This window comes from Chaetodon trifascialis, chromosome 13, assembly GCF_039877785.1.
Source record: "Chaetodon trifascialis isolate fChaTrf1 chromosome 13, fChaTrf1.hap1, whole genome shotgun sequence".
NCBI lineage: Eukaryota > Metazoa > Chordata > Actinopteri > Chaetodontiformes > Chaetodontidae > Chaetodon > Chaetodon trifascialis.
The window spans coordinates 24,522,540-24,549,178 of NC_092068.1; the positions used below are offsets into that span (position 1 = coordinate 24,522,540).

Here is a 26,639-nt window from a genome sequence, read left to right on the forward strand (position 1 = left end):
CACAGAGCAGAGGGAAGAAAGATGGCGGCATCCCAGTCCGAGAGAGATCTACCGTCCGCTCTATGTTCTGAATTCCTGAATTTCTCCGCCAAAGACACCGCGTCGGTAAGCGGCTGCTCGTGTTGTGAGTCTCAGTGACTCTCACCTGTACTGTCGCTGCGTCACACTCACCTCTTTCACCGTAGAACGACGTGTTTAGCCGTTAATCTGCCTTCGGCTCGGCTTGTTTTTCACCCAGTTAGGCTCCACGGAGCTAATGCTAATGCTAAAGCTAGCTGGGCTGCTGGGAGTGATCTGTAAAACATCTGGACGTGAGATTAAAGCTGTCAGAAACAGCTGTTGTTCGTCTGTCAGTCCGAGCTGACAGCCGTGACAACAAGTGTTGATGTTATTTAGCAACACCTGCGTGTTTTCACCGTTAAAAACTGTTATTGGACGTTTATTTGACATTATAACCGTCTGTAAACATCACGGCACTTTAACTGCCATTCTGGTGTTCCACAGAATCCTGTGACTCTTCACGTTCTGAGACACAACGTCAGATATGCTAACAGTGCAGACGTTGTCCTCAGCTATTGTCGCTTTTGACTGACATATTTTATCAGACATGGAGCTTAAATTAAACGTAGATGATACGATACGATATGACAGTAATGCACTGAGGTCTGAGAGAATAAACTATGAAGACGGCAGGTGAGGTGCAGACACACCTGTACAGCACAGTTTGTGCTTTCACGTGTGACTTTGTAGCATCTGAATTTGTAGAATATGTTGTTTTGTTTGCAGCTACATTTGTGTCATTGGATTTTTGTTTACACATCATCAACAAAATCATATAAAAGTAACGTGCGTGATGACAGAGTGTGGTGTGATGTTAGCTTGCTGCTTGACAACGTTTCATTACGATGATGCATGTTGTCAAGTGTTTAAGAGCTCAGAATGTGACACATTTCAGTGTAAATTAACCTGTTATTATCATTACTCTTATTTACTTTGACAGTAGACCTAAAACCTCATGTACTTGTACTGTTCTTGTCTCCATACTATCATGTGCAGACTACCTGATGAAGGTGGATGATGTGGATAAAGAAAGATTTTGTTATGTAACTTTACATAATGATATTTCTATTAATTGTGATACAGGACAAACAACGAGGAGAATATCTGTTTGTGGTAAATCCAGTGAATTAGATATGAATTAGATATTTTATTGATGGAAAAACTCCAATATTACTAAAACCAGTCCTGCCTGTACTGATCTGCTCTGGTATGTTTCCAGGTCAGCAGCTTGTTATGTGACACTGTTAATGTCGCAGCGTTAGCTCAGAGTTAGCTGTTAGCTGGGTGTTAGCTCAGAGTTGTCAGGTGTTATCCAGGTCAGTGTGTCACTAAGCCCCAGGAAACTCTGTGAGAGCAGATTAGCTACTGACAGGAGTACTACATACAGCACAGAACTACTACAGGACGGTACAGGAGTACTATGTACAGCACAGTGCAGGAGTACTATGTACAGTGTAGGAGTACTACATACAGTAAAGGAGTTCTACACACACTACAGAACTACTACAAGACAGTACAGAAGTACTATGTACAGCACGGAACTACTATGAGACAGTACAGGAGTACTGTTGTACAGTACAGGAGTACTATTGTACAGTACTAAAACTCACAGCTCTTCCTTCTCTTCCTCCTCTTCAGCTGTGGCTGGTGGCGGCTGACCTGCAGCAGGAGGTGTATCGTCACCTTGCCGTGTATGTACCCAGAATCCTTTGCCAGGGTCCCAGTGGGGGCAGCAGCAACAGCAGCAGAGAGGAGCAGAGGGAGGAGCTGGCCTGTCAGCTGCTCCTCCTGGCCCCTCTGGAATGGCTCCTGCTGGGGGAGGAGCCGGCCTCCGGCCTGGCCCTCCTGCAAGAGAAGAACCAGCCATCACCGCTGTGTGGACACGTGTTCAAGGTGGGAGAGCCCACCTACTCCTGCAGGTAACATGCTGACACACACAAACAGACACACACACACTGACACACTTACATACACACGCGCACACGCAGCTCACCTGGTCTGGGTACAAGATACAGAAAAACTGGTGGCAGCCAGCTCTTCCTCCTCCTCCTCCCCATCCTCCCTGTCCTCCTCCTTCTCTCTTACAATAAACTTGTGTGTAGTTGCTGCTCTTGAATGTTCTCCTCTTCTTTGTCCAGCCTTGAGCCAGCTTGTGACAGCTTGCTTAGTTACTGGATGCTACTTTAGCAACTGACTGTGTTGTTTTTGCTCCGGGTCGCATCAGGAGAGCTTTTGTGCAGTTGTAGCTCGTTCATTATATCACTGCAAATAATAATGTTATTGATTTTACAGGTCAGTGACCACATTATAGTCTGTAATAATGATTTCTTGCAGCTGCTTCTCACGAATGTTAATGTATAATCAGCACATGTAAGAAAATGAACTTACTAGAATAACGATGCAGTTTTGTCAAAGAACCAATAAGAGTAGCGTTGGATCAATCAATCAGTAAGCAGTATCAGTCGGAGCATTTGTGCTGTTGAATGTTAGCGATACAGACAATCAGGAGCTCCATGTAGTAGATTGTTTATTGTCCTCCATTAGAAGACATTTGTCTCCACAGTGTGTAAACACAAACCAACGGTTCAGGAACATCAGAGCTAATGTTCACCTCAAACACCTGAGCAGGTACACACACCTTCTCCTGCAGGTAACACGCACACAGAGGCTCTGTTCAGGTGTTCACTGGAATATCTCTCTCTCTCTCTCTCTCTCTCTCTCTCTCTCTCTCTCTCTCTCTCTCTCTCTCTCTCTCTCTCTCTCTGCCCCCCCCCCATGCGTGTGTGTGTTTAGGGAGTGTGCAGCTGACCCGACCTGTGTTCTGTGCATGCAGTGTTTTCTGGGCAGTGTTCACAAAGAGCATCGATACAGGGTGAGTACACACACACACACACACACACACACACACACACACACACACACACACACACCAACTGCTTGATGTGAGAGCTGAAATGTGACACACTGCAGCATCCTGCAGCTGTCACAGTGACACACCTGCCGACTCCGCCCGGCTGCTCTGATGTGACATACAGACCTTACAGGTTTCTGCACGCACACACTTTAATGCACACACATTAACACACACACACACACTGCTACACAGCGAGCCAGTAGCGTGTTGATGACATCATAGCGTGCAGCTGCTTTGTGCTCTTCTTCTCTGAATGCTATTTCCACTCACATTGCAGATAATTTGAAACACATTACATTTACATATCGATATCAACATAACACCAGCCATCATTACAGATGAGTCGTCGTCCTCCTCCTCCTCCTCCTCCTCCTCCTCACATCCCCCCCCCCCACCCAAACCAAACAGAGTATTTCAGGCCATGAGAACACGTCTGACACTTGTGTGAAAGGTCAGCTCTGGACAGTGTCCAGACGTCATGGAAGGTAACAGCTGTAGTGTCTCTGCTGTACGTTCAGGGCTGCAGTGTGATGTAGCATCCAGCTGTCTGAATGTCACGTGATCTGTTCTGCAGGACTGTGGTCATGTGACCTTAGAGCCACAGCTGGAGGTGATAATGAACCAGTTAGATCTCTGTTGTTCTCATTTGAAAACTTAAAGCTCCGTTATAACATAGTTTTACTGTTTGGAGTCTTTTGGTTTAACTCGTCCTGTGAAGCAGCTGTTTCTGTTCATGTGGAAGCTCACATAAAAGAAGAGAGTCATCAAACATGATGAGTACTGTTGTACTCCCATTGTGTATATTATGACCCTGTGTCTTACTGTGATGTATGTACGTTTGTGACTGTGTGTGTTGTAGATGACCACGTCAGGAGGTGGAGGTTTCTGTGACTGTGGAGACGCTGAAGCCTGGAAGAAGGGTCCTTACTGCCAGAAACACACACCGACAGCCAGCAACAGAGACACAGAGGAGGTGAGACAGATGTCTGTCCGTTTGTCTGTCTCTGTACATGTCTCTCTCGCTGTCTTTATTTTCTGTTGCTTTACTGTTTATTGTGCTGGTTAGCCTGTTGAATTTGGTGTTAGCACGTTCTGTAGCTAACGTGGCTAGTATCATCTATTGTAGCCCCACAGACTGGGCTGTTTGATATTGAGGGACAGTCAGAGAAACTGTGTTAACATTCAGCCTCATTTAAAGAAGCAGAGCAGCAGGTTTGGATGTGGAAACTGTTTTTTCACGTAGCATTTTGTGTCATCTCTCATAGCCAGAGATAACGTTAGCTCCACACTTCATCCTGCAGCACCAGATCAGCTGCTCTGTTGTTACAGGAAAGCCTCCTCTGCTGCGTCTGTATGTGTGTCTGTGTCTGGAAATCTGTTGACAGACTGTTGGACTTTGTGAACTTTGTCTTCAGTCAAATAAATGCTGCTGAATGGACCACACTACAGTAATGAACCTCCTTCAAACACATGCAGGTCTAATCCTCACTTTCATTCCTGCTTGAAGCCGTAAACACATCTGTTTTGTGATCATGTTTTCTGTCTTCTTCATGTTTCCTTACATTGTTTATAGAGTGAAAAAGGTACAATCATGTTTTGTATTTTCTCTATCTGATCTTTTAAAGTGTTTTGTTTCATTTCTCGTGAATCGCTGTATTTGTAAATTTCTTACAAAGTTTCTTTTCCATTCTTCTTCTTCAGGATCCTGTCGCTCAGCTTCCTGCTGACATGGTTGCCCGTGGTTACAGCATCTTCTCCATCATCCTGAAGTATGCTGTGGACATGCTGACCTGGGAGCAGGAGGACCAACTGCCTGCAGGACTAGAGCCACCGTATGTGTGCGCACACGCACACGCACACACACACACACCTGCACATTACCTGCTTATGGACACCTCAGAGGGCGTCAGGTGTCAAAGAAAAAACATAAGAACATTCTTTTATATTTTCATGCATATACATGCAAGTTCTTCTCAAGCCATTTCCATGGTACCATTTGAGTGTTCAGGTGAAATACCTAGTCAAACTTCTCCTGATGGTCAAACCAGGAAACTCCCACACTCATGGTTGGGATGTTGTGGTTCATGGTCAGCATCTTTGACCAACCCTGACTCAGCAGTTTGTGTCTCACTCTAACAGAACATGGTGCTGTTTATTAAAATGTTGTACTGTATAATGTACTGATACTTCCTCTCTGTGTGTGTGTGTGTGTGTGTGTGTGTGTGTGTGTGTGTGTGTGTGTGTGTGTGTGTGTGTGTGTTCAGGGACAGAGGAGACACCTACTACTGCATGCTGTTTAATGATGAAGTCCACACGTACGAGCAGGTGATCTACACTCTGCAGAAAGCCGTCAACTGCAGCCAGAAAGAAGCCGTTAGCTTCGCCACCACTGTGGACCGAGATGTCAGTACTCTCGTTATGTACATATAATATACTGTGTGTTATTGTGATTGTTAATTATTCATTATATACATTACTCTCATTATATACAACCCTGATTCCAAAAACAGTTATGACAAATTGTAAAACATCAGTCAAACAGAATGTGATAACCTGCCGATCCTTTATGACATATACTCATCTGAAAACAGTACAAGAGCATATATTTAATATTTGAGCTTATCAGCTTCATTGATTGTTGTAAATATCTGCTTATTCTGAATCTGATGCAGCAACACATTTCAAACAAGTTGGGTCAAGAGTAACTAAAGACTGGGAAAGATGTGGAATGCTCCAAAAACACCTGTTTGGAACATTCCACAGGTAAACAGGTTGATTGGTAACAGGTGATAGGATCATAATTGGGTATGAAAGGGGCATCCTGGAAAGGCTCAGTCGATCAGAAACGAGGATGGAGCAAGGTTCACCACTTTGTGATTGGATAAAGGAGATTACTACATGGACTCAGGGTTGTACATATTGCTTGTCATACACATACAGTACATATACATGTTCATTACTCTCATTACACATATACTCATTAATTGTGTGTATGTGTGTGCGCAGGGCAGGAAGTCAGTTCGATACGGAGATTTCCAGTTCTGTGAACAGGCCAAGTCTGTTATAGTGGTGAGTGCCTGCCTCCATATTAACCTGACTGCTAACCTGGTTACTACACCGACCTGCTGACTACCTGTCAGTCCACTGTATCATTATTATTATTATTATTATTATTATTATTATTATTATTATTATTATAACAATAATGATGAAAATAATGTGTGTGTGGTGGAGACTGGAGATGTCAGCTCTTATTGTCTTGCTCTTTGTGGACAGTAGAGACTGAATTTGCTTTACAAACGTATTCACTGTCCGTCTCTGCCTCCCACCACCAACCCGGTTCAGAGGAACACCAGTCGTCAGTCCAAGCCTCTCAGGGTGGAGGTGATGCACTCATCTGTTGTCGCTCATCAGTGTTTTGCTCTGAAGGCGCTCAGCTGGTTGGGACAGGTCATCCAGTACTCTGGTATGTATGGACTTCATTACCCATAATCCCTCTGAATGTGTGTTAGTGCAAGTGTGGCTGTATGTACTGAGCGTTGACATACTGTGTTCCAGATGGTCTGAGGAGGATCCTGTGTCAGGTCGGCCTGCAGAGAGGGCCTGAGGGAGAAAACTCCTCGCTGGTCGACCAGCTGATGCTCAATGACTCCAAGATGTGGAAAGGTGACAACACGAACATACTATGGCTGCCAAAAATGGCCGCCAAAAATGATGTTTGAATATATATATATATAATATGAATATCAAAGTGACGTCATGTGTGCAGAGTTTACAGTCAGTGTCCGCGTGTCCTGGAATATTTAGAATATTGATTGATAGCTCCGTATAGACACATACATATATGTATATGTACATATATCTATATACATACATATTACACACACATATATGCACGCGCACACACACACACACACACACACACACACACACACACACACACACATTTCACATCCACACAAGTCTGTCAAACCTGATGAACTGTTGGCTGTTTGTGCTAAATGGAAACCATCAACTGGTGCAGATGATTTGTTACACAGAGATCCCAGTGTGTCATTTTATATTGCTCACCTGTCTGTCTGTCTGTCTGTCTGTCTGTCTGTCTGTCTGTCTGTCTGTCTCTCTGTCTCTCTGTCTGTCTCTCTGTCTGTCTCTCTGTCTGTCTGTAGGAGCGAGGAACATCTACCACCAGCTGCTGATGAACAGCCTCCTCATGGACCTCAAATACAAGAAAATCTTTGCCATCCAGTTTGCCAAGGTAACACACCTGATCAACACTCCTGATCAGTACACCTTATCAGCAAAACTTATCACCACACTTGATCAATATACCTGATCAGCACACCTGATCAATACACAGTACAGATCGACAGGCCTCATCAATACATCTGATCAACACACCTGGTCAATATGCTTGTTCAGTTTTTCACAAAGCTGTTGAAAGAAGAGAAAGGTGACATCATCATGACATGATGCGTCATCAATGGTTTAATTGACCACGGTGAATAACTGAGAAGTTATCGATCAGTTATTCAGACTGTTCTGTCATGAGCTCTGACACGATGTGACGTCAGAGAGGATCCATAACGTCACCGTTTGTTGTTCTCACCATGAATTTGTCAGAGGGTCCGTGTCCTGATAACGATTCAGCGTGTTGTTGTTGTCCCTGAGTCTCCTCAGGCACTCGGGTTTTCTGTTGTGACCTCCTGAGTTCGATGTCGATGTTTCTTAGCCTGGGACGGCCCAGATTGGTCTAGGTTAGCCTCCATCTCTTGTGACATCATCACCTTAGAGGCAGAGCGCATCATGATCTAAGAAGATCTGTGTGTCCAGTAGTTTGACATCCAGCCAGAAAACTTCACTTCACTGCATCAGTACAGCTCTCTGCCTTTAGACCAGAGGTCCCCCATGTGGGGTTTGGACCCCACAGAGGGTCGCAGGATAAATCTGAGGGGTCATGATGAGATGTGGACTTAAGTGTGTGAAAATGAAAGCCACTGGGGTCGAACTGGTCACAGTGGGTAGACACTAACCAGTGACAAGGCGTCGAGGGCTTTTAAAGGGACAGTTCACCCCCTAATCAAAAATACATGTTTTCTTCTTACCCGTAGTGCTGTTTACCTGTCTGATTGTTCTGGTGTGAGTTGCTGAGGTTTGGAAATGTCAGCCTTTTCTCAAATATAGTGGATGTCACTCAGCTTGTAGCGATCAAAGAGTGAAGAATCCTTTTGAATTGTCTGTCTGGAGACGAGCCAGATACTCGTGATAATCCGCAGATTATCATGGAAGGAAGCATGAACGAGTGGCTGAGAGGCTGCGCAGTGATGCGTTTGCTGGGTGTCGTGGTGGTGGGTAAGAGGAAGAATGTGTATTTTGGATTTTGGGTTGAACCGTCTCTTTCAGGGGTCAGCAGGTAAACAGACGAAGCGCTGCTTTAGACGGAGGTGGAGTCTCAGTGATCCGCTCAGCGTCATCAAACAAACTGTTCAGGACTATTTTCAGCGGCGGATGAATCCACATTAGGTGCTCTAGTGAGTGTTTGGGGCAGCAGGACGCTGTATGAGTCAGAATAAGTTGTGACGGGTGGATGGGTGGGTGGGGTGTCTGCCCGGCAGCAGCGACCTCTGACCCAGAGGTGAAATGTCGTCCCCCCTCTAGAACTACAGACGCCTCCAGACAGATTTTATGGAGGACGACCACGAGCGAGTGGTGTCAGTGACCTCATTGTCTGTTCAGCTCTTCACCGTCCCGACCATGGTGAGTACTGCTCCTCCTCTGCACCCCCACACACCTGTCTCTCTCTCTGCCTGTCTCTCTCTCCTGCTGGTAGAGCTATGAACGCTTGCAGTGTGACTACGTGAGGGACGACCACGACCGTGAGTTCTCCATCACTGACCTGTCAGTACAAATATTCACCGTCCCGTCGCTGGTGAGTTCAGTCTGTGACACTGTTTGTGTCAGAGGTGAGAAATGGAGGGAAATGTTCCTCACTGCAACTGTTCATCATCCCAACACCTTTTTTTCAACATCGCTTATCACTGCTTGCTTCACATGATTAATGTTTGATTAAATATGATCAAATTCAGACTTTTTTTTTTTTTTTCAAATAATCCAAAAATTTAATGTAAGCGAAACATATATCCACATTTCTATGCAAACATTAATGTGTCTAACACTGAGCCATCAGTAATTTTGAATTGATATTATTCATCTGAACATATTGATACCTGTTTTCCAGGTAGATACCTTACCAGGAGCATGCAGTCCTCCTGATGCCATGTCTTCATCATTTCTTCAGCAGTGCTAATGCTAATGCTAGTTTATTATTGTCTGTCACAGCTGATAATTCCTCCATCGAGGTGAAGGAGTTAAACCTGTGTGTGTGTGTGTGTGTGTGTGTGTGTGTGTGTGTGTGTGTGTGTGTGTGTGTGTGTGTGTGTGTGTGTGTGTGTGTGTGTGTGTGTGTGTGTGTGTGTGTGTGTGTGTGTGTGTGTGTGTGTGTGTGTTGCAGGCCCGGATGCTGATGGTGGAGGAGAACCTGATGACCACCATCATCAGGACATTTGTGGATCACCTCCGTCACAGAGACCTGCAGGGACGCTTCCAGTTCGACCGTTACACCGCCCAGCAGGCCTTCAAGTTCGGACGAGTGCAGAGCCTCATCGGAGACCTCAAGTTAGGACTAGTTTATATACCTGTTACATACCAGTCTGTATCCCAGTTTATACATCAGTAAATATTGTGTGTGTGTGTGTTTCTGTGTGTGTGTGTAGGTACGTCCTGATCAGTCGTCCTTCTGAATGGACCGATCAGCTCAGACTCAAGTTTCTAGAAGGTCTGGAAGCTTTTCTGGAGCTGCTCAAGTGCATGCAGGTAACACACGCCTGACACTTACCTGGACAGGTATAACCTGCCTGTCTGTCTATTTCTGACCCTGCATCTGTGTGTCTGTGAACCTGTCTGTGTGTCAGGGTATGGACCCGGTGGTGAGACAGGTGGGGCAGCACATAGAGATGGAGCCTGAGTGGGAGGCAGCGTTCACCCTGCAGATGAAACTGACTCACATCATCTCCATGATCCAGGAGTGGTGCTCCACTGACGTGAGACTCTCTACTACTACTACTACTACTACTACTACTACTACTACTACTACACACAAGTACCTCTACACAGTACACAACACCCCATGTGTTGTGTACTGTGTGGTGTTCATTGTTCAGCACTAAGAGTTCATTAAAGCTCCACTCAGGTGTGTTTGAAGGTAATTTTACTGAGGGAAATGTTGATTTCACTCCAACTCAAACTAGAACACATCTGTGTTGATCACTGATTGATCATTATTGATTGGTGTTTTAGACTGAAACAGTAAGACTTCCAGGTGAACATGTGGACAGCGTGTTTGTCTGTCCACATGTTCACCTGGATGTTTCTGTGAGATCGCGTGCACTTCAGCATGACTTCACTCTGACTGTTTGACTAAACGATGTTTTCTGTGTGCTTCAGGAGCGCGTATTGATCGAGGCCTACAGGAAGTGTCTGAGCGCGCTCAGTCACTGCCACAGCAGCCTGCCAGACGGCGAGCAGCCAATCAGCTTGAGTCTGGCCGGTCACTGTGTGGAGACGTTCAGGTACCAGGTGTCTCAGGACAAAGTGTCCATACATCTGCCGGTCTGCAGACTGCTGGCAGGTAAACACACACAGTAACACACTCAGTCAGGATGACTTTATTGATCATTTCCATTTTCTCATGAATAAACTGAGTAGTTTCCTGTTGTCTGAGGGTTGAACGTTAACACAGAAACAACTGTCGTCAATCAGTGACGACCAGAGCAGAGCGATGAGGAGGCTGTAACCTTCCTCACATCAACACACACACGCAGTGGAAACACCCCTCAGTATTTCTTTGGTCCTCCTTTTATCAGGGCTCCATGTTCTCCTCAGCCGGACAGAGGTGGCCTCTCGCTTCCCTGAACAGCTTCCTCTGGTCAGTAACCTGTCTGCCTCTCTGTCTGTCTGTCTGTCTGCCTCTGTCTGTCTGTCTGTCTGTCTGTCTGTCTGCCTGTCTGTCTGCCTCTGTCTGTCTGTCTGTCTGTCTGTCTGTAAGTCTGTTGTTTCAACAAAGATCACATCATCATTGTTATTGATTATTATCATCAAAGACAAACTCAGTGTAGCACAATGGCGTAGGGTCACACACAGGTACAGGTGGGCAGCGTGTCCCAGGCATTAGCGTGTTAGCTTACTGCTGTGAATGAACTGATTGATTGGTGCCTGATCTGCATCATTAGTTCAATATTATTGGCTGATATTAGAAACCATGGACATTGATTGTGTTCAACAGGTGACACCAGAGTTAATGTGTGTGTGTGTGTGTGTGTGTGTGTGTGTACGTACATGTGTGTTTGCGTGCGTCCTCAGGGTGAACTCAGCCCTCCCCTCCTGATCGAGCTCCCCCTACGCTGCCTGGTCCTCTGTGCCCAGGTGCATGCTGGGATGTGGAGGAGGAACGGCTTCTCCCTGATCAACCAGGTGAGTCGATACCTGGTGATCAATACTGAAGTGATCAGCTGCTGGGACAGTCAGTTTGTCCCTGACATAGTGGACATCCCATATTAGACATCCATAATATGGTTCCTCATATAACAGCATCTTTCCTGGATAACCCAGAGATGGTCCAGGTTAGTTGGTGTTAAAATAAAGTTATTCGAGGTCTGAAGATCATTTTTTGTTTGCTGAATAACTGACAGGCTGAGATTTTACTGCAAACTGTCAGATGTGTTGGTGAACGGACATCATTCACCAATGTTCATTCAAATCTGGATTTAAAGTTTGTGGTTTTGAGTCACATCAGAGACCATATTCACATTTCTGTAATAAAATGTTACATGTTGTACCAACACAGATGGCATGTTGTGTAAAAGAACTTTGAAATGCGTTCTCAGATTGTCTCTACATGACATGAAATAAAGTTATGTTTATGTCAAAGTAACAGTGAATGACATCATCAGTCCGTTTGTCTGTTTCAGATTTATTATTATCACAACGTCAAGTGCAGAGTGGAGATGTTCGACAAAGACATCATCATGCTGCAGGTGCAAACACACACACTACTGACCACTGACATCCACTGACTCTGCTGACATCCACTGACTCTGCTGACATCCACTGACATCCACTGACAACACTTAATTAATTACAGGATTTGTAATTAATTAATCTAATTAATCGCATTTTAATCTCATATCTGCTAAAGGTCCCCAAATAAAGAATTTGAATTCTAGGACATTACAATTCACCGACATTCACATTACAGCTGGTGAATTCTTTTCATCACTGTAGTTCTCGACGGTAGCTGGAAATTAGAGTCAGATGACGCTATCTGAAACGCCTCTTTTAGGCCCTCGTCTTCCACGATTGAAATCGGCCTGCAATCAGCAGCAACCCACTTTGCGATTGAGTTTGTCAGTTTTTCTGTCGTGGCTCTGCTCATTCGTTTTCCTAACTCAGCAAGTCTGGGTTGGCGGAGTGAGCTCACGGTAGCACTAGCGGCACTAGCAGCAACTACATGTGTAGCGTTTAAATGACAATTCAGGCTGGAGCTGCTACGGTGATAGGAAAAGTCTTTTTTACACAAGGTACAAATCACTGCGTTCTTGTTAATAGTCCCGTCTTTGTTCTTTTTATAAATAAACTTGCCGTTCAAAGGTCCAAGTAGGCTTGCCTCGCTCTCCGGTGTCGCATCCACGTCTGTTGTCACCCTGCTTTTGACTAGTAGCGCAGGTAGGATGCAGCCTACGGGTCACTCAAAGGGCCAAATTTAAAATGCTTGCGCATTGACTTGCCACTCATGATTAATTGCGTTAATTTTTATAGCGCGTTAATTTGCAGCGTAATTAATTAATCTAATTAACGCGTTAAACTGACAGCCCTAATCAAAACATTTAATAAGGGTTGTACTTTATACTCACAGGAACTGTAATTTTTTAAAAGGGAACCTGACCGAATCCACCTGTCTGCTGACACCAGGTAGATTTTTAGTCTCTGAAGTTTTTTGTTTGTGGTTCTGTTTTCCATGCAGGCGGGGGCGTCCATGATGGATCCAAACCACTTCCTCATGATCGTCCTGAGTCGATTTGAACTATTTCACATTTTCAGCTCTGCAGACTGCAGGAAGAGATACAGAGAGGCTAACAAGGTCAGTGCTGACTCTCCTGACAGTGTGACAGACTGCAGGATGAGATAGAGAGAAGCTAACAAGGTCAGTACTGACAGTGTACTGACACTGTGCTGTCTGTGTGCGACAGGATGTGGTCCAGCAGCAGAACACTCTGATCGAGGAGATGCTTCACCTCATCATCATGGTTGTCTGTAAGTCTGTCTGTGCTGCTTTAACTTTATTTAAAAAGAAATGTACAAACACTTCAAATCAGGTTTAGAGGAACAGTGAAATGTGGTCTCAGGTCAGCATTTGAATGTATCCAGTACTTTGGTTTATGACCAAATACCTGCAGAGCTAAAGACATTCCTGTCATCCTCAGCTGTGCTTTGTTTACTGCTGATTAGATAATGAACTGTGAGTTAACGTGTGTGTGTGTGTGTGTGTGTGTGTGTGTGTGTGTGTGTGTGTGTGCGTGTGCGTGTGCGTGTGTGTGCGTGCGCGCGCACCTGTGTACAGGTGAGCGGTACGTGTCAGGTGTTGGCCAGGTGGAGCCCTTTGATGAGGTCAGAAGAGAAATCATCCACCAGCTGTCAATCAGACCGATGGCTCACAGTGAGCTGGTGAAAGCCCTGCCAGAGAATGTGAGACACCTGCCTGTTTACCTGTCTGTCTGTTTACCTGTCTGTCTGTCTGTTTACCTGTCTGTCTGTCTGTCTGTCTGTCTGTCTGTCTGTCTGTCTGTCTGTCTGTTTACCTACAGGCACTTTATCTTTGGCTGTTTCTCTCTTCAGGGTAACAAGGAGACGGGTCTGGAGCGAGTCATCGACAGCGTGGCTTCATTCAAGTCAGCCTCCTCCTCAGTTCTTACTTTCACCACAAATACACATCCACCTTAAGAAATCACCAGTCCACCTTAAATACACATCTACCTTAACAAATCACCAGCCCACCTTAAATACACATCCACCTTAACAATCACCAGTCCACCTTAAATACACATCCACCTTAACAAATCACCAGTCCACCTTAAATACACATCCACCTTAACAAATCACCGGTCCACCTTAAATACACATCCACCTTAACAATCACCAGTCCACCTTAAATACACATCTACCTTAACAAATCACCAGTCCACCTTAAACACTCATCCACCTTTACAAATCACCAGTCCACCTTAAATTACACCTCACGTTAATTCAGCATTCATATGAGAAGCCAGATGTTACGTTACTGACTGTAGGGCTGTGTGTATTTGTACTGTGTTTACCAGGTGTGACAGGTGGGGGTCTGTAGTACTGATTGTAGTGCTGTGTGTACTTGTACTGTGTTTACAGGAAGCCAGGTGTGACAGGTCGTGGTCTGTATGAGCTGCGTCCTGAGTGGAACAAACACTTCAACTTGTACTTCCATCACTACAGTAGAGCTGATCAGTCCAAGGTACTCACCCACCAATCATGGTATTGATCACGGCATTGACCTTTTAGCCATTGATGTAACAGTGTGTGTGTGTTGCAGGCTGAGGAGGCTCAGAGGAAGTTGAGGAGACAGAACGGTGAGGACACAGGTAAACGCACAAGAAGTAACCTGTGTGTGTGTGTGTGTGTGTGTGTGTGTGTGTGTGTGTGTGTGTGTGTGTGTGTGTGTGTTAATGTCAGCGTGTTGATAACCCTGCACAGTGGTTAGCTTAATGTTAATAACTAATGTCAATGTTATTAAGCTAACGTTAGCTGGGGAAGCTTACTCATGTGAGCTGACCTTGTCAGAAATCGAGCTGATGCTGAAGATGTTGGCTTTATTTTTTTTCCAAATTCAAAATTATTGAGCAGAGTTAGCTCAGAAAGTTGGGAAATTGTTTTATGGATGGATTTGTTTTCTGAAGTCCTCGGGACTTTGTTTAACGCCCTCCTCACTGTGCTCTTGGGAGCATATTTGATCTGCTGAAGACGTCTGCGTAACGTTGTACTAACTCTGTCTCTCTACACTGTGTGTCTCTGTGTCTGTCTGTCTCTGTGTCTGTCTGTGTTTGTGTGTGCAGCCCTGCCCCCCCCTGTGCCTCCCCCACTCTGTCCTCTCTTTGCTAGTCTGGTGAACCTCCTGCAGTGTGACGTGCTGCTGGCTGTAGAGGGCGCTGTGCTGCAGTGGGCAGTGGAGCCCAGCGGGGGAGGCTGGACGGAGTCCATGCTGCAGAGGGTAAGACTCACACATAGTGTGTACATGAGTGTGGACATGCAGGCAGACAGCAGGTCAGTGGGAGACCTGGTTTTACATCTCTGAGAGCTCATCAGCTGGTTCTGGTGTGTCCTCTGCCTCTGTTTAGCCTCCTGAGAGGGAGAGGGGAGGCTGAAACAACTAATCGATTCACTCCATTAAAATCAGTCATGAATATTTTATATCGGTTATATTGGCAACAAATTAGTTTTTTAGGTCTGTGTTTTGTTGCACAGCATGCACTGTGGTTAATTACAGGACATGACAGTGTCTGCTGTGTCTCCGGGGTAAGATTCAGAAAAGCGGCATCTAACAATGCAGCGGAGAAACACGTGATTACAGTTTCTAATTTAAAATCAAACAGAACACACGTTTTGTTTTGGGCTTCTGATAAAGCTCTATTAAAGCTAACACTTGACAAAGCTAACTCCTGTGATGTAAGATTTTTTTTTTTTAGTTTTATGTATTTAATAGCTAATGTTTAATAAAGCTAATCCTTTCTGAAGAAGCTATTGTGAAGCTAACACTTGACAAAGCTAACACCCCTGATAAAGCTTCATTTATCAGAAAATGAAAATAAAACAGACAGAAGGTGTTTCTGGCCTTTATATTAGTTTTTCAGTCAACCTGCAGTCGTGTGTTTGTCCATCAATAGCTGACAGCTGATTTAGCTAACCATAGTTAGCCGCGCTGGGGTTTAATGAAAGCTTTATGGAGTTTTTGCCAAATATTTCATGCTATCAGTCAGAGACAGTCTGAAGTGAATCCTTTGTTTCTTCAGCGCAGAAACTTGAGCCATATCTGATCAAATATAAATTAGTTTCATTTCCCCTTTATTCTGAAAGTCAGATGAAACATATTAAACCAGCAGGTCTGAGGTCAGTCTGAGCCAGGCTTTCATTTTGACAGCCAGATGAAGATTTTCATGTCTTCAGTTTGATCCTCAGGGGCTGCCATAGTTTGATGACCTGACCAAATAACATGGAAATATGCAGTGAGTGACGATGCATGTGTCAACTGTGTACTCCCTGTGTGTACTCTGTGTATTGTGTGTACAGGTGCTCCACCTGGTGGGCATGGCTCTGCTGGAGGAGCACCAGCAGCTGGAGAACAGCAGCGGAGACGATGACATCACCTTCAGCTACACCAGCAAGATCACACGTCAGTACACACAGATTAATCAATCAATTCATTTCTAAATTAGTTAATTTCTTTGATTGATCTTTTGCTTAAACCCTCCTCCAAACAGCTACAGTCCAATCAGAGCTTCTTAACTGTGACCAGGCACCAGCAGGCCTCAGACTTTTATGCTTGTCCACATGTTGACGTGGTCTGTGTGAGGCTCTATCGGTATCTCAGGCCGCCATCTTCTTTGTAGTCTAAAAAAACCTAGAAACCTAAAATTCAAGAGCAACCGTGTGAGGAATCAATTAAACTTTGTCTTTATCAGCTTCAGTATTAACTGAAAATGTTAGCATCTCTGCTAACTGGTGTACTACTTACAGCAAGAGTTCTGACTGTGGAAACAGATTTTTGAGTTTGTCTGTGTGTGTTTGTTTGTGTGTTCAGGTCCAGGTGAAGCTCCCAGTACATCAGGAAGTGTTCTGGCTCTGTTGGAGAGTCTTCAGAACGCTCCTCACCTGGAGATCCACAAAGACATGATCACCTGGATCCTCAAGGTAAAGTCTGATGTCAGTCTGTACAGATCGTGTTGTTCCATCAGAAATCCATGCTTTTTGTTATGACTGAAATGAGGTTAACATCTGAAATACACGGCGTGCTGCATAGGCGGGCCGGCAAGCGTGTAGCGTAGTTGGGTGGGCTGGAGCAGTTCCAGTTCATGTCATGAAGACCAATTTTTTGGTAGAAATCTTGGTGACTGTGGGTCAAACTTTGTTTTGGATTGTCTTGATGTTTCTGTTGTTGATGCAGAAGTTTATTTGTGTGTGCAGATGGTAGCAAATATCAAAACGATGCGAGAACGATCATCCTCCATCTCCACCGTCACAATCAGCCAGGGACAAGGAAAAGAGGAGGTACGACACAAACTAAGAGGAATAAAAGGAGACTGAAATGAAGAAGAGTGGTTTGTTGAAATCTTCCCGGTGGTGTTGTCTCTATGCAGACAGTGCGAGACAAAGACAAGGCGGAGAGGAAGAGGAAGGCAGAGATGGCTCGGCTCAGGAGGGAGAAGATCATGGCTCAGATGTCGGAGATGCAGAAACATTTCATCAACGAGAACAAAGAGCTGTTCCAGCAGAGTCTGGAGGAGCTGGAGGCCTCCACGTCTGCTGCTGCAGAGAACAGGTACACCACTCCAGACATGTCCACTCCTGTCTGCACCACCTCCGGTGAAATTTCATTGTTCTTAAAAATGAAAAATGTTTTCGGTGAAGAAACGCAGTAGACTTCTCACAGGTCTCACATTTCCTTTTCTCTCCTTCCCCCTCCCCTCCCAGTCCTCCCAGTATGGAGCTGTCTTGTGTTTCTCAGGTGTGTGTCGGTCCCAGGAGAGTGGGTGGAGCCGAGCGCCGTCAGCTGGTGACCTGCATCCTGTGTCAGGAGGAGCAGGAGGTCAGAGGTCACGGCAGAGCCATGGTACTGGCAGCGTTCGTCCAGAGGTCAACGGTTTTGTCCAAAAACCGCCGCCGCAACCTGCCCAACCCAGGTGGGTGGAGCCTCACTGTGACATCATCAGCACAGCAACCGATCAGTGTCAATCAGTGTTGACTGACAGATGTTTGAATGTGTGTTTCAGAGCATCATGACCCCCTGTTCATGCACCCTGACCTTTCTCTGGGGATTCACACAGCCAGCTGTGGACATATCATGCACGCCACCTGCTGGCAGAGGTAAGACTAACTGTCAGTTCACGGGACTGATGGTCACTCAGAGGGCGACAGATCAGCAACATGTCTCTGATAATTCAACAACTGGAGCCATTTTCACACTTATAAAGACTTACTGTGTTCTGTGTGTGTGTGTGTGTGTGTGTGTGTGTGTGTGTGTGTGTGTTCGTTCAGATACTTTGAGGCAGTGCAGCTGAAGGAGCAGAGACGTCAGCAGCGTCTTCGAGGTCACACCAGCTACGATGTGGAGAATGGAGAGTTCTTGTGTCCGCTGTGCGAGTGTCTGAGCAACACTGTGATCCCTCTGCTGCCACACACGCACACACCTGACCACAGGTACACGCACACACCACACCACAGGTACTCACACACACCTGACCACAGGTACACGTACACACCACACCACAGGTACTCACACACACCTGACTGTCTCTCTCTCTCTCATTTTCACTTAGTGTTGATCATCCCAGTCTGGAGGTGTGGCTTAAAACGACCAGTCAGCAGGTGGCAGTCCTGCACTCTGCCCACAGGAAACAGATTGACGGTCAGTCACCTGTCAGCCATTTAGAGGGCGGAGTCTCATGATGTGTATGAATGTGAAGAGGTGGTAACCTTCCTCACATGAACACATGAAGCTAACAGAAATGTCTGATCTCCATCATGTTTTCATCATTTAGCCTTTGACTGCTGCTCTTTGAGTGAAGTCGCCTCATTGTTTCTCTTCTTCTGTGGTGGTTTAATAGCACCAACCGGAGAATGAGCTCCACCTGCTGTTTGTCTCCATCAGTGGATCAGATTCACTGAGCAGGATGGAGCTACATGTGGATGAAACCTGACTGTGTGTGTGTGTGTGTGTGTGTGTGTGTGTGTGTGTGTGTGTGTGTGTGTGTGTGTCTCAGGTGTAGCAGAGGGGGCGGGGCCTGCTGTTCCTGAAGGATTCAGAGTTGACTTCATTCCACAGTGAGTCAGCAGCTGGTTGTATTGATCCTGTGTTGCAGTTAGTGCTGTTATTCAGTGGATGTATTGATGTCTCTGTGCAGTTCTTCCTCATCACACTCTGTTATTGATCACTCATTTCAGTATAGAACAGCACATATTTCAACATGCTCAGGATGAACATGTTCAAATATCAGCCTATTAGCATATTTATATGCTGATGTTAGCATTTAGCTAAAGCACCGTTGTTTCTAAGTACAGCATCACAGAGCTGCCGGCATGACTCTGATTTAACAGCAGACTCTGAACAACAGCACTGCTAAATTCTGATGTTCACCTGTGAGAGCTCACCTGGATGATGTCAGCAGTGATGTCACTGTCTCTCACAGGAACCCGTTTTCCAGCAGCATCAGTGAGATGATCACCACCTTCAGCATGTCCACATACAAGGTGGGACTGAAGGTGAACCCCAACGAGCAAGACCAGAGAGTCCCGGTGCTGATCTGGTCCACCTGCGCCTACACCATCCAGAGTATAGGTACACACACACACACCTGAGAGATACGCACACACACATTTTTGTCCCTATCCCTGTGGGAACACCAAATGTGAGCAATATGACAGAAAATGAAACCTGAACATTAACATGGGTGCACATTAGCGTGCACATGCACACACCCCCCACACACACACGCCTACACCTGAGAGAGCAGAGGTCGTACTGATGGTGTGTTTCTTTGCAGAGCGCCTCCTGATGGACGAGGAGAAGCCGCTGTTTGGAAGTTTACCTTGCCGACAGGTAACACACTCTGCACAGAACAGGTTAAGACAGACGGGCCCTCTGATTGGCCAGGAGGAGCAGATGGGCAGGATGTTTAAAATCTCATTGGAGATGGACGAGTGTTGTTTCATATATTTGTTCAGTGTAGAAATATAAAGGAGGACCTTCTGTCACCTGTTGCCTCAGGTGCATCATGACTGACAACAGAAGGACCAGACAAATAGTAAATCTCAGTCGTCTCACCTGACTGTATGTTCTGACTCTGTGTGTGTGTGTGTGTGTGTGTGTGTGTGTGTGTGTGTGTGTGTGTGTGTGTGTGTGTGTGTGTGTGTGTGTGTGTGTGCGTGTGCGTGTGCGTGTGCGTGTGCGTGTGCGTGTGTGTGTGTGTGTGTGTTGTACAGGACGACTGTTTGAGCTCTCTCACCAGGTTCAGTTCAGCATGTTGGACTGCAGCTCCAGTGACAACAACACACACACACTTCATCAGACTGCTCTCAGGTGCACACACTGGCCAACAATACACAGTTTACATATTCAAGCATACGCACACAGTGATTGATGATTCTGTATGTTTGTAATAACTGTGTGTGTGTGTGTGTGTGTGTGTGTGTGTGTGTGTGTGTGTGTGTGTGTGTGTGTGTGTGTGTGTGTGTGTGTGTGTGTGTGTGTGTGTGTGTGTGTGTGTTTTGTAGCTCTGGTTCCAGACTCGCAGGTAGAAAACACTCCATGCATCCTCGACATCGACATGTTTCACCTGCTGGTGAGTTTCATCACTTCTCATCCAGTTTACATCTCGTTCTGTTCTGTTTCATGTCCTGTTTACATCCATTGCATTCACTTCCAGCTTTCACTTGATGCTGAGTTCAAAGTTAGTTAAAATCCAGTTAACTGTCACTGACTGAGTTTGGATCCAGTAATCTTTCACTGTGACTCCACTTTAAATCCAGTTACCTTTCACCGTCACTCCAGTTTGAATCCAGTTGTCAGTGTGTTTTTCTCTCTGCAGGTTTACTGTGTGTTGTCCTACAGCTCGGTTCACAGTCTGGACCAATCAGGACGGAGCGTGGTAGACTCGGCCCACCTCCACCTCCTTCACCTGGTCACTGTGGCTCACCTGGTTCAGATCCTGCTCACCTCCACCACAGGTGACTCTCTCTCTCACACACAAAACACACATGTTGAGATATACTGCAGGCGTCTCTTTCTCACCTGTCCATCCATCTCTGCCTGTTTCTGAAGAGGAGGTGTGTATGGACCAGGACAGTGTGGGTTCAGAGGAGGAGGAGCTCACCTGTCAGCTCCACAACACACTGAGGAAACACCTGAACAGGTTAGTGTGTACACACACACACATATATGCACACACACAGGTGAGTCACCTGCGAGGTGTTCGACCGTCATTAATATCAATCAGTCAAATTTAATGTTGAAAAACTGAAATTTTGAGCCAGCAAAGGAAAAGAAATCAGAAATAAATAAGCATGACAGAATTAACAGATTATATAATCTAAATCAAACAATAAATAATAAATTAATAGTCAAGAAATAGATGAAGAATTTAAATATTCTATATTTATTGATCTCTATATATTTAATAATTAAATAATAAAAGATATTTTGATAAATTTAATGTTTAATAAATTCAACTAATACATATAGATTGTTGTGTCACTTTGGGTGCTCTGAACAACTCAGTTTATTAAAGATCACAGTTTTGAGTGTAACTAACACTGTGTGTGCGTGTGTGTGTGCACGCGTGTGTGTTTGTGTGCGTGTGTGTGTGTGTGTGTGTGTGTGTGTCTCTCAGCAGTGTTTTACCTGAAGTGACCTCTGGGTGGCAGTTGTTTCGATGTATTAAAGTTGGCATCCTCCCGTTCCTCCGAGCTGCCGCCCTCTTCTTCCACTACCTGAACTCTACAGCGCCACCTGCTGACCTGCTGGGTAACCACACACACACACACACACACACACAAACACAGTAACACACCAACACCAAGTGTTCTCTGTATATACGTAGTGTATATATATCGTCGCTGTCCGATAAAAAACACGTATCTCCACTTTTAACGATTTTGACTTTCCATTGGCTAAGGAATATTCACATTCTCCCTCAGCAACAGGTAGCATTGGGGATCCAAGTGACCAATGGAAAGACGTTTTATTACATCATATATTTAACACGTATCTCCATTGGGTGTCAGAAGTGTCCATCAATGCGCGTATCTCCCGTATGCGCGTATGTCAATCTATTGTATGACAACTGTGTTCAAGTTTTCGACTAGTTAACAGACATTCACGATTGCACGTAGTATTTCACATATTTTCGTTCTGTACAACTCAATCCTGAGGGCTAACCGCTAGCTAACCTTAGCCTGTATATCAGATGATTTGTCATGTCCGTAAACACAGACTGTATACCGTCAGTACTTGGCAGACTTATCATAGCATCTAACGCTAGGCTAATGTTGTCCTTGCATCGAGCGATGCCAAATGTATCTGTTCAGGAGGAAACACTGCACCGTTTCTTGTAACAAAGCATCTTAATAGCCCACCGATACACGTAGGCCGAAAGGTAAGTTTCTGCAGTAATTTGTGTGGTGCAGTGTTACGCAGGAACAGAGAAATTATGACAGGGGTTTAGATGATATCTTTGGGTAAATAACGTTAGCTTTTAAGCAAGGGATAGACGATAAACTCTGTGATTTCCTTGAACTGAGTCAGACTGATGCATGTGCGTTAATACAGTATTATACAGATTTAGTGGGACATGAACGGGAGACTCGAGGCTCGTAAATGACCGGACATCATTGGAACGCATTATTTAAAAAACACGTATGTCCAATGTCACTCACAACAACGCACGTAAATCTGATTAAAATACTAAACGGGTTGCTAATCACCGTGTAACTATAGGTTTTCATTTCGAGTCCTAAGTGTGTCTAATTACTGTGTTTTGGGTTTAATTTGTAAGTTAATTGACGAGTAAAACACTTTTTTCATGCTCCTGAAAAAAACGAGTTTTGGAGATACGTGCTTTTTATCAGACAGCGACGATATATAAATGTAAGAAGATAGCTAGTGATATATAGTACATTTATAGAATACACACTATAAAGAATATATTAAAATACACTACAGATATGATAAAATATATATATGTGTGTGATGTAGTTACAGGTCCTGGTCAGTGGGAGGCGCTGTGCAGCTACCTCAGTCTGCCCTCCAACCTGCTGCAGCTCTACCAGAGCCAACACACACTTCTGGAGCCACTCATAAACAGGTAACACACACACACACACACACATTGGTATTTTCATACACAGTGTAACACAGGTGTTCACCTGGTCGAGATCACGTGACTGAAGCATCTTATCGACATCATGTTCACTCATCAAAGTGATTGTTGTTCGATCTGGATTGTGTGCGTGCGTGTGTGTGTGCATCCACTACAGGTGGTGCTGTCATCCAGGTGTGAGACAGATGCTGCAGGAGGGTGGAGTCAGCGTCAGGTACCCCAGAGAGTCAAATCAACTGATCGAACTGCCTGAAGATTACAGCGTCCTGATCAACCAGGCGTCCAGCTTCACGTCAGTACATGCTGAGTACTCGGAGTACACACTCAGTACTCAGAGTACACACTCAGTACACAGTGTACACCCTCAGTATGCTCACTCTCTGATACACAAACACTCTACTACCTGTGCAGGTGTCCTCGCTCTGGAGGCGATAAGTCTCGCGCTCCGACTCTGTGTCTGGTCTGCGGCTCCATGCTGTGTTCTCAGAGCTACTGCTGTCAGACCGAGGTGGACGGAGAGGACGTGGGAGCCTGCACCGCCCACACCTTCACCTGTGGAGCCGGCCTCGGCCTCTTCCTCAGGTAACACGCCTGCAGCGTCGACCTTTACTTCTACTTTACTACACAGCCTCAAAGAGCCACTAACATGACTGTAGACTCATCAGCTGATTATTACTGCCACTGAAGTGTGTGTGTCTGTGTGTCTGTGTGTGTGTGTGTGCGCTTGTGTGCATGTGTGCAGGGTCAGAGAGAGTCAGGTGTTGTTTGTTGCAGGTAAAACAAAGGGCTGTTTCTATCCACCTCCGTACCTGGACGACTACGGAGAGACGGATCAGGGCCTCAAGTAGGTGTTCACACACGCACACACACACTCTGCTTATGTGTTTACACATGTGTGTGTCCATGTATTACTGAGGGGTTGAGGTTCGGGTAAGTCTCCAGGAAATGAATCTAAGTTATGTAATGTCCCCAAAAGTGATAAAAACTCTATGTGTGTGTGTGTGTGTGTGTGTGTGTGTGTGTGTGTGTGTGTGTGTGTGTGTGTGTGTGTGCGTGTGCGTGCGTGTATGTGTATGTGTATGTGTGTGTCTCTCTCTCTGTGTCTGTGCGCGGCTGCAGGCGGGGGAACCCCCTCCACCTGTGTGTCGACCGTTACAGGAAGATTGAGCGTCTTTGGCGACAGCACGGCGTCGCTGAGGTCATTGGTCACGCACAGGAGGCCAATCAAACGCTGGTCGCCATCGACTGGCAGCACCTGTGATGCTAGGCTCCGCCCACCCCCAGTCAGAAACTTGTGATGATTGGCTCTTTGCCCCGACCTTTTTTGATAATAACTCCTTCCTCCCGACCAATCGGCTTCCTGCAGCCCAGCGCTGAGCTCAGATCAGCCTTCAGGGATTTTTTCAGGACTTTTGGTTTTTTGGTTTTCTGTTTCATGGAGGTTTCTGACCTTTGACCTCTGAGCAGTCAGAGAGAGGCAGTGACACTGACAGGAAGTTTCTGTTTCGAGTTGTTTAATTCAGATTTTCTTCTGATTTGAACTTTCGTTCTTGGAGGTTTTCTGATTTTCTGTGAATCTTTAAATCTTCTGCACCAACACATCCTAAAGTGAAGCCCCGCCTACCTACTGCTGTCACTCACAGGGTGATTGACAGGTCGCTTCAAGCAGTTTTAGATCAGTGAACACACGTCTTAATTTACAGTCTGTTTCTCCTGACCACGACATTTCTGATTGGCTCAGATTCAAACAGGTGTGTTTGTTCAGTGTTCAGTGTGATGTGAGCAGTGATTTCACTTTGTGATGAAAGTGAAGCAAAAGATGGGCTGTGTTAGAAAATATGGCATAAAAGTCATAAAAACTGAGAGAGAGAAGTCGACTACGACTCCCAGGGTGCATTTCACCAACACGCAGCCAATCATGGAGTGTCACATCAACGGCGAGCTGAAGCGAAAGATGACGCTGCTGTGAAAACTGATCAGACATCCAGCTGCTTTCATCAGTTCACTGACAGCTGCAGCAGCCGAGGCTCATGGGTAATGTAGTTTTTGAAGGCAATACAAGCCTGCATGATGGTGACATCGCTGCATCGAGTCACATTCAGAAGTTCCATCAGAGAAACATAAAAAATAAAGAATATGAGGGGAGGAGATTTGGAGCTGCAGCAATCGCCTGCGACAGATTTGATTTGAGAGTACAATGTAATATTTTATTAATTTGAAATGACTAAACTGAAGCAACATGCAGTAACAACAGGAACAGACTCTGAAGGCTTTTATTGTGAAATCTCCTCCTGTAGCATTTCCACGGCAACAGACTCCCAGAGTTCCGAGTGTCTCCTGCAGAAATGATCAGTGACACGCGAATATTCATATTCATCACCTTCTTTGTGTCTTATTGATCAGTTTGATTAACGCACATATCACATCTGTGTATTGATTAGGAATGGCTTCAGTTATTTTAGGTTAATTTTAGCATTTTATTTAAAGAGTCTTGTGCGATGTCACTTCCTGTTAAATTGAGTTGAATGTTTTTTATGGCTTTGAGTTTGTGACGTGAGACGAACTGAAACATCATGAACAGGCAGAAACAGAAATCTCCTTTATTTATTTATTTATTAGTTTGTTACAAAAATCTGATTTTCTTTCAGCGAGTGAAAAACTTTGTTTTCTTTGTTTGTGTTCAGTTTATTTGTAGTTTCAGAGAATCTGATGATTTGTTTTTTGGATGAAGCAGCGTGCTCATAGCATGTCGCCTCCTCACGCTGCATCATTTAGCACAGCTCTCGTGTTAATATGTGAATTCTTGTATAAATGAGTCAATGTACAATATTGTATAAGAAAACCAATAAAAACTTTAAAAGGACTTTGTTTTTCTGTTTGTTTGAACATCAGCCAATCAGATCAATCTATTCTCCTGATGGTGGCACCAGAGGACAAATCATTTAAGTCTAAAGGGTTCATCCTCTGGAGTCCTGACATGTTGAGACGTCTCCCTCTGGAACAAAAGTGTTTGATCACATTAATAAGTAGAACCAACAGAAAACGATTCAAGCTGAGCTGTTGGTGCGGAGCTGCAGAGCCGAACATGAGGCAGAACGTTTGTGTTAATTACTGATACTTCAATCACCCGTCTGACATCAGTGATGATGAACGCAGCTTGACGTAACGTGATGCTGCAACTGTGGACACACCAGAGGTCAGAGGGCCCGCCGGCGGCCGTGGCCGGTCTTTTGTCGACACAATGTCAACGCGAGTCCTTCACGTGAGCTTCTGCTCCAGTTACACTGTGAAGGATTATTTGTCAACACTAACAAAAATACCATCAGACAACCAGTTTGATGAAGAGGCTCCCAGTCTGACCTACGAAGGACAACGAGGATCACATTACGCTTCCATAGCAACAGAAACAGCAGGAGGAGGACGAGCTCCATCTG

The 26,639-nt window shown here is 45.2% G+C and overlaps 1 protein-coding gene across 3 annotated transcripts; it reads left to right on the plus strand.

Moving 5' to 3' along the window:
- ubr2 (ubiquitin protein ligase E3 component n-recognin 2) lies at positions 1–26,068 on the plus strand. 3 transcript variants are annotated; one of them, XM_070978325.1, is made up of 46 exons: positions 1–105; positions 1,699–1,979; positions 2,854–2,932; positions 3,834–3,947; positions 4,676–4,806; positions 5,239–5,377; positions 5,981–6,043; positions 6,320–6,440; positions 6,533–6,640; positions 7,144–7,232; positions 8,633–8,731; positions 9,486–9,649; positions 9,748–9,847; positions 9,946–10,074; positions 10,478–10,661; positions 10,897–10,958; positions 11,393–11,503; positions 12,001–12,066; positions 13,053–13,169; positions 13,279–13,342; positions 13,650–13,774; positions 13,925–13,977; positions 14,471–14,573; positions 14,652–14,700; positions 15,172–15,326; positions 16,403–16,505; positions 16,914–17,023; positions 17,297–17,380; positions 17,470–17,651; positions 17,804–18,012; positions 18,103–18,196; positions 18,368–18,529; positions 18,649–18,737; positions 19,093–19,153; positions 19,519–19,667; positions 19,873–19,928; positions 20,312–20,408; positions 20,603–20,670; positions 20,917–21,055; positions 21,150–21,240; positions 21,718–21,851; positions 23,082–23,190; positions 23,363–23,497; positions 23,617–23,787; positions 23,948–24,049; positions 24,325–26,068. In XM_070978325.1, exons 1-46 carry the CDS (start codon positions 22–24, stop codon positions 24,464–24,466), a joined length of 5,277 nt encoding a protein of 1,758 aa, XP_070834426.1. In that variant the 5' UTR covers positions 1–21; the 3' UTR covers positions 24,467–26,068. The 3 variants fall into 3 exon arrangements, with proteins under 3 accessions (XP_070834426.1, XP_070834427.1, XP_070834428.1); XM_070978326.1 differs by having other exon boundaries at positions 21,721–21,851; XM_070978327.1 differs by lacking the exon at positions 8,633–8,731 and adding an exon at positions 8,805–8,903 and having other exon boundaries at positions 17–105; positions 21,721–21,851; positions 24,325–26,061.
- The last annotated feature ends 571 nt before the right edge of the window (positions 26,069–26,639 follow it).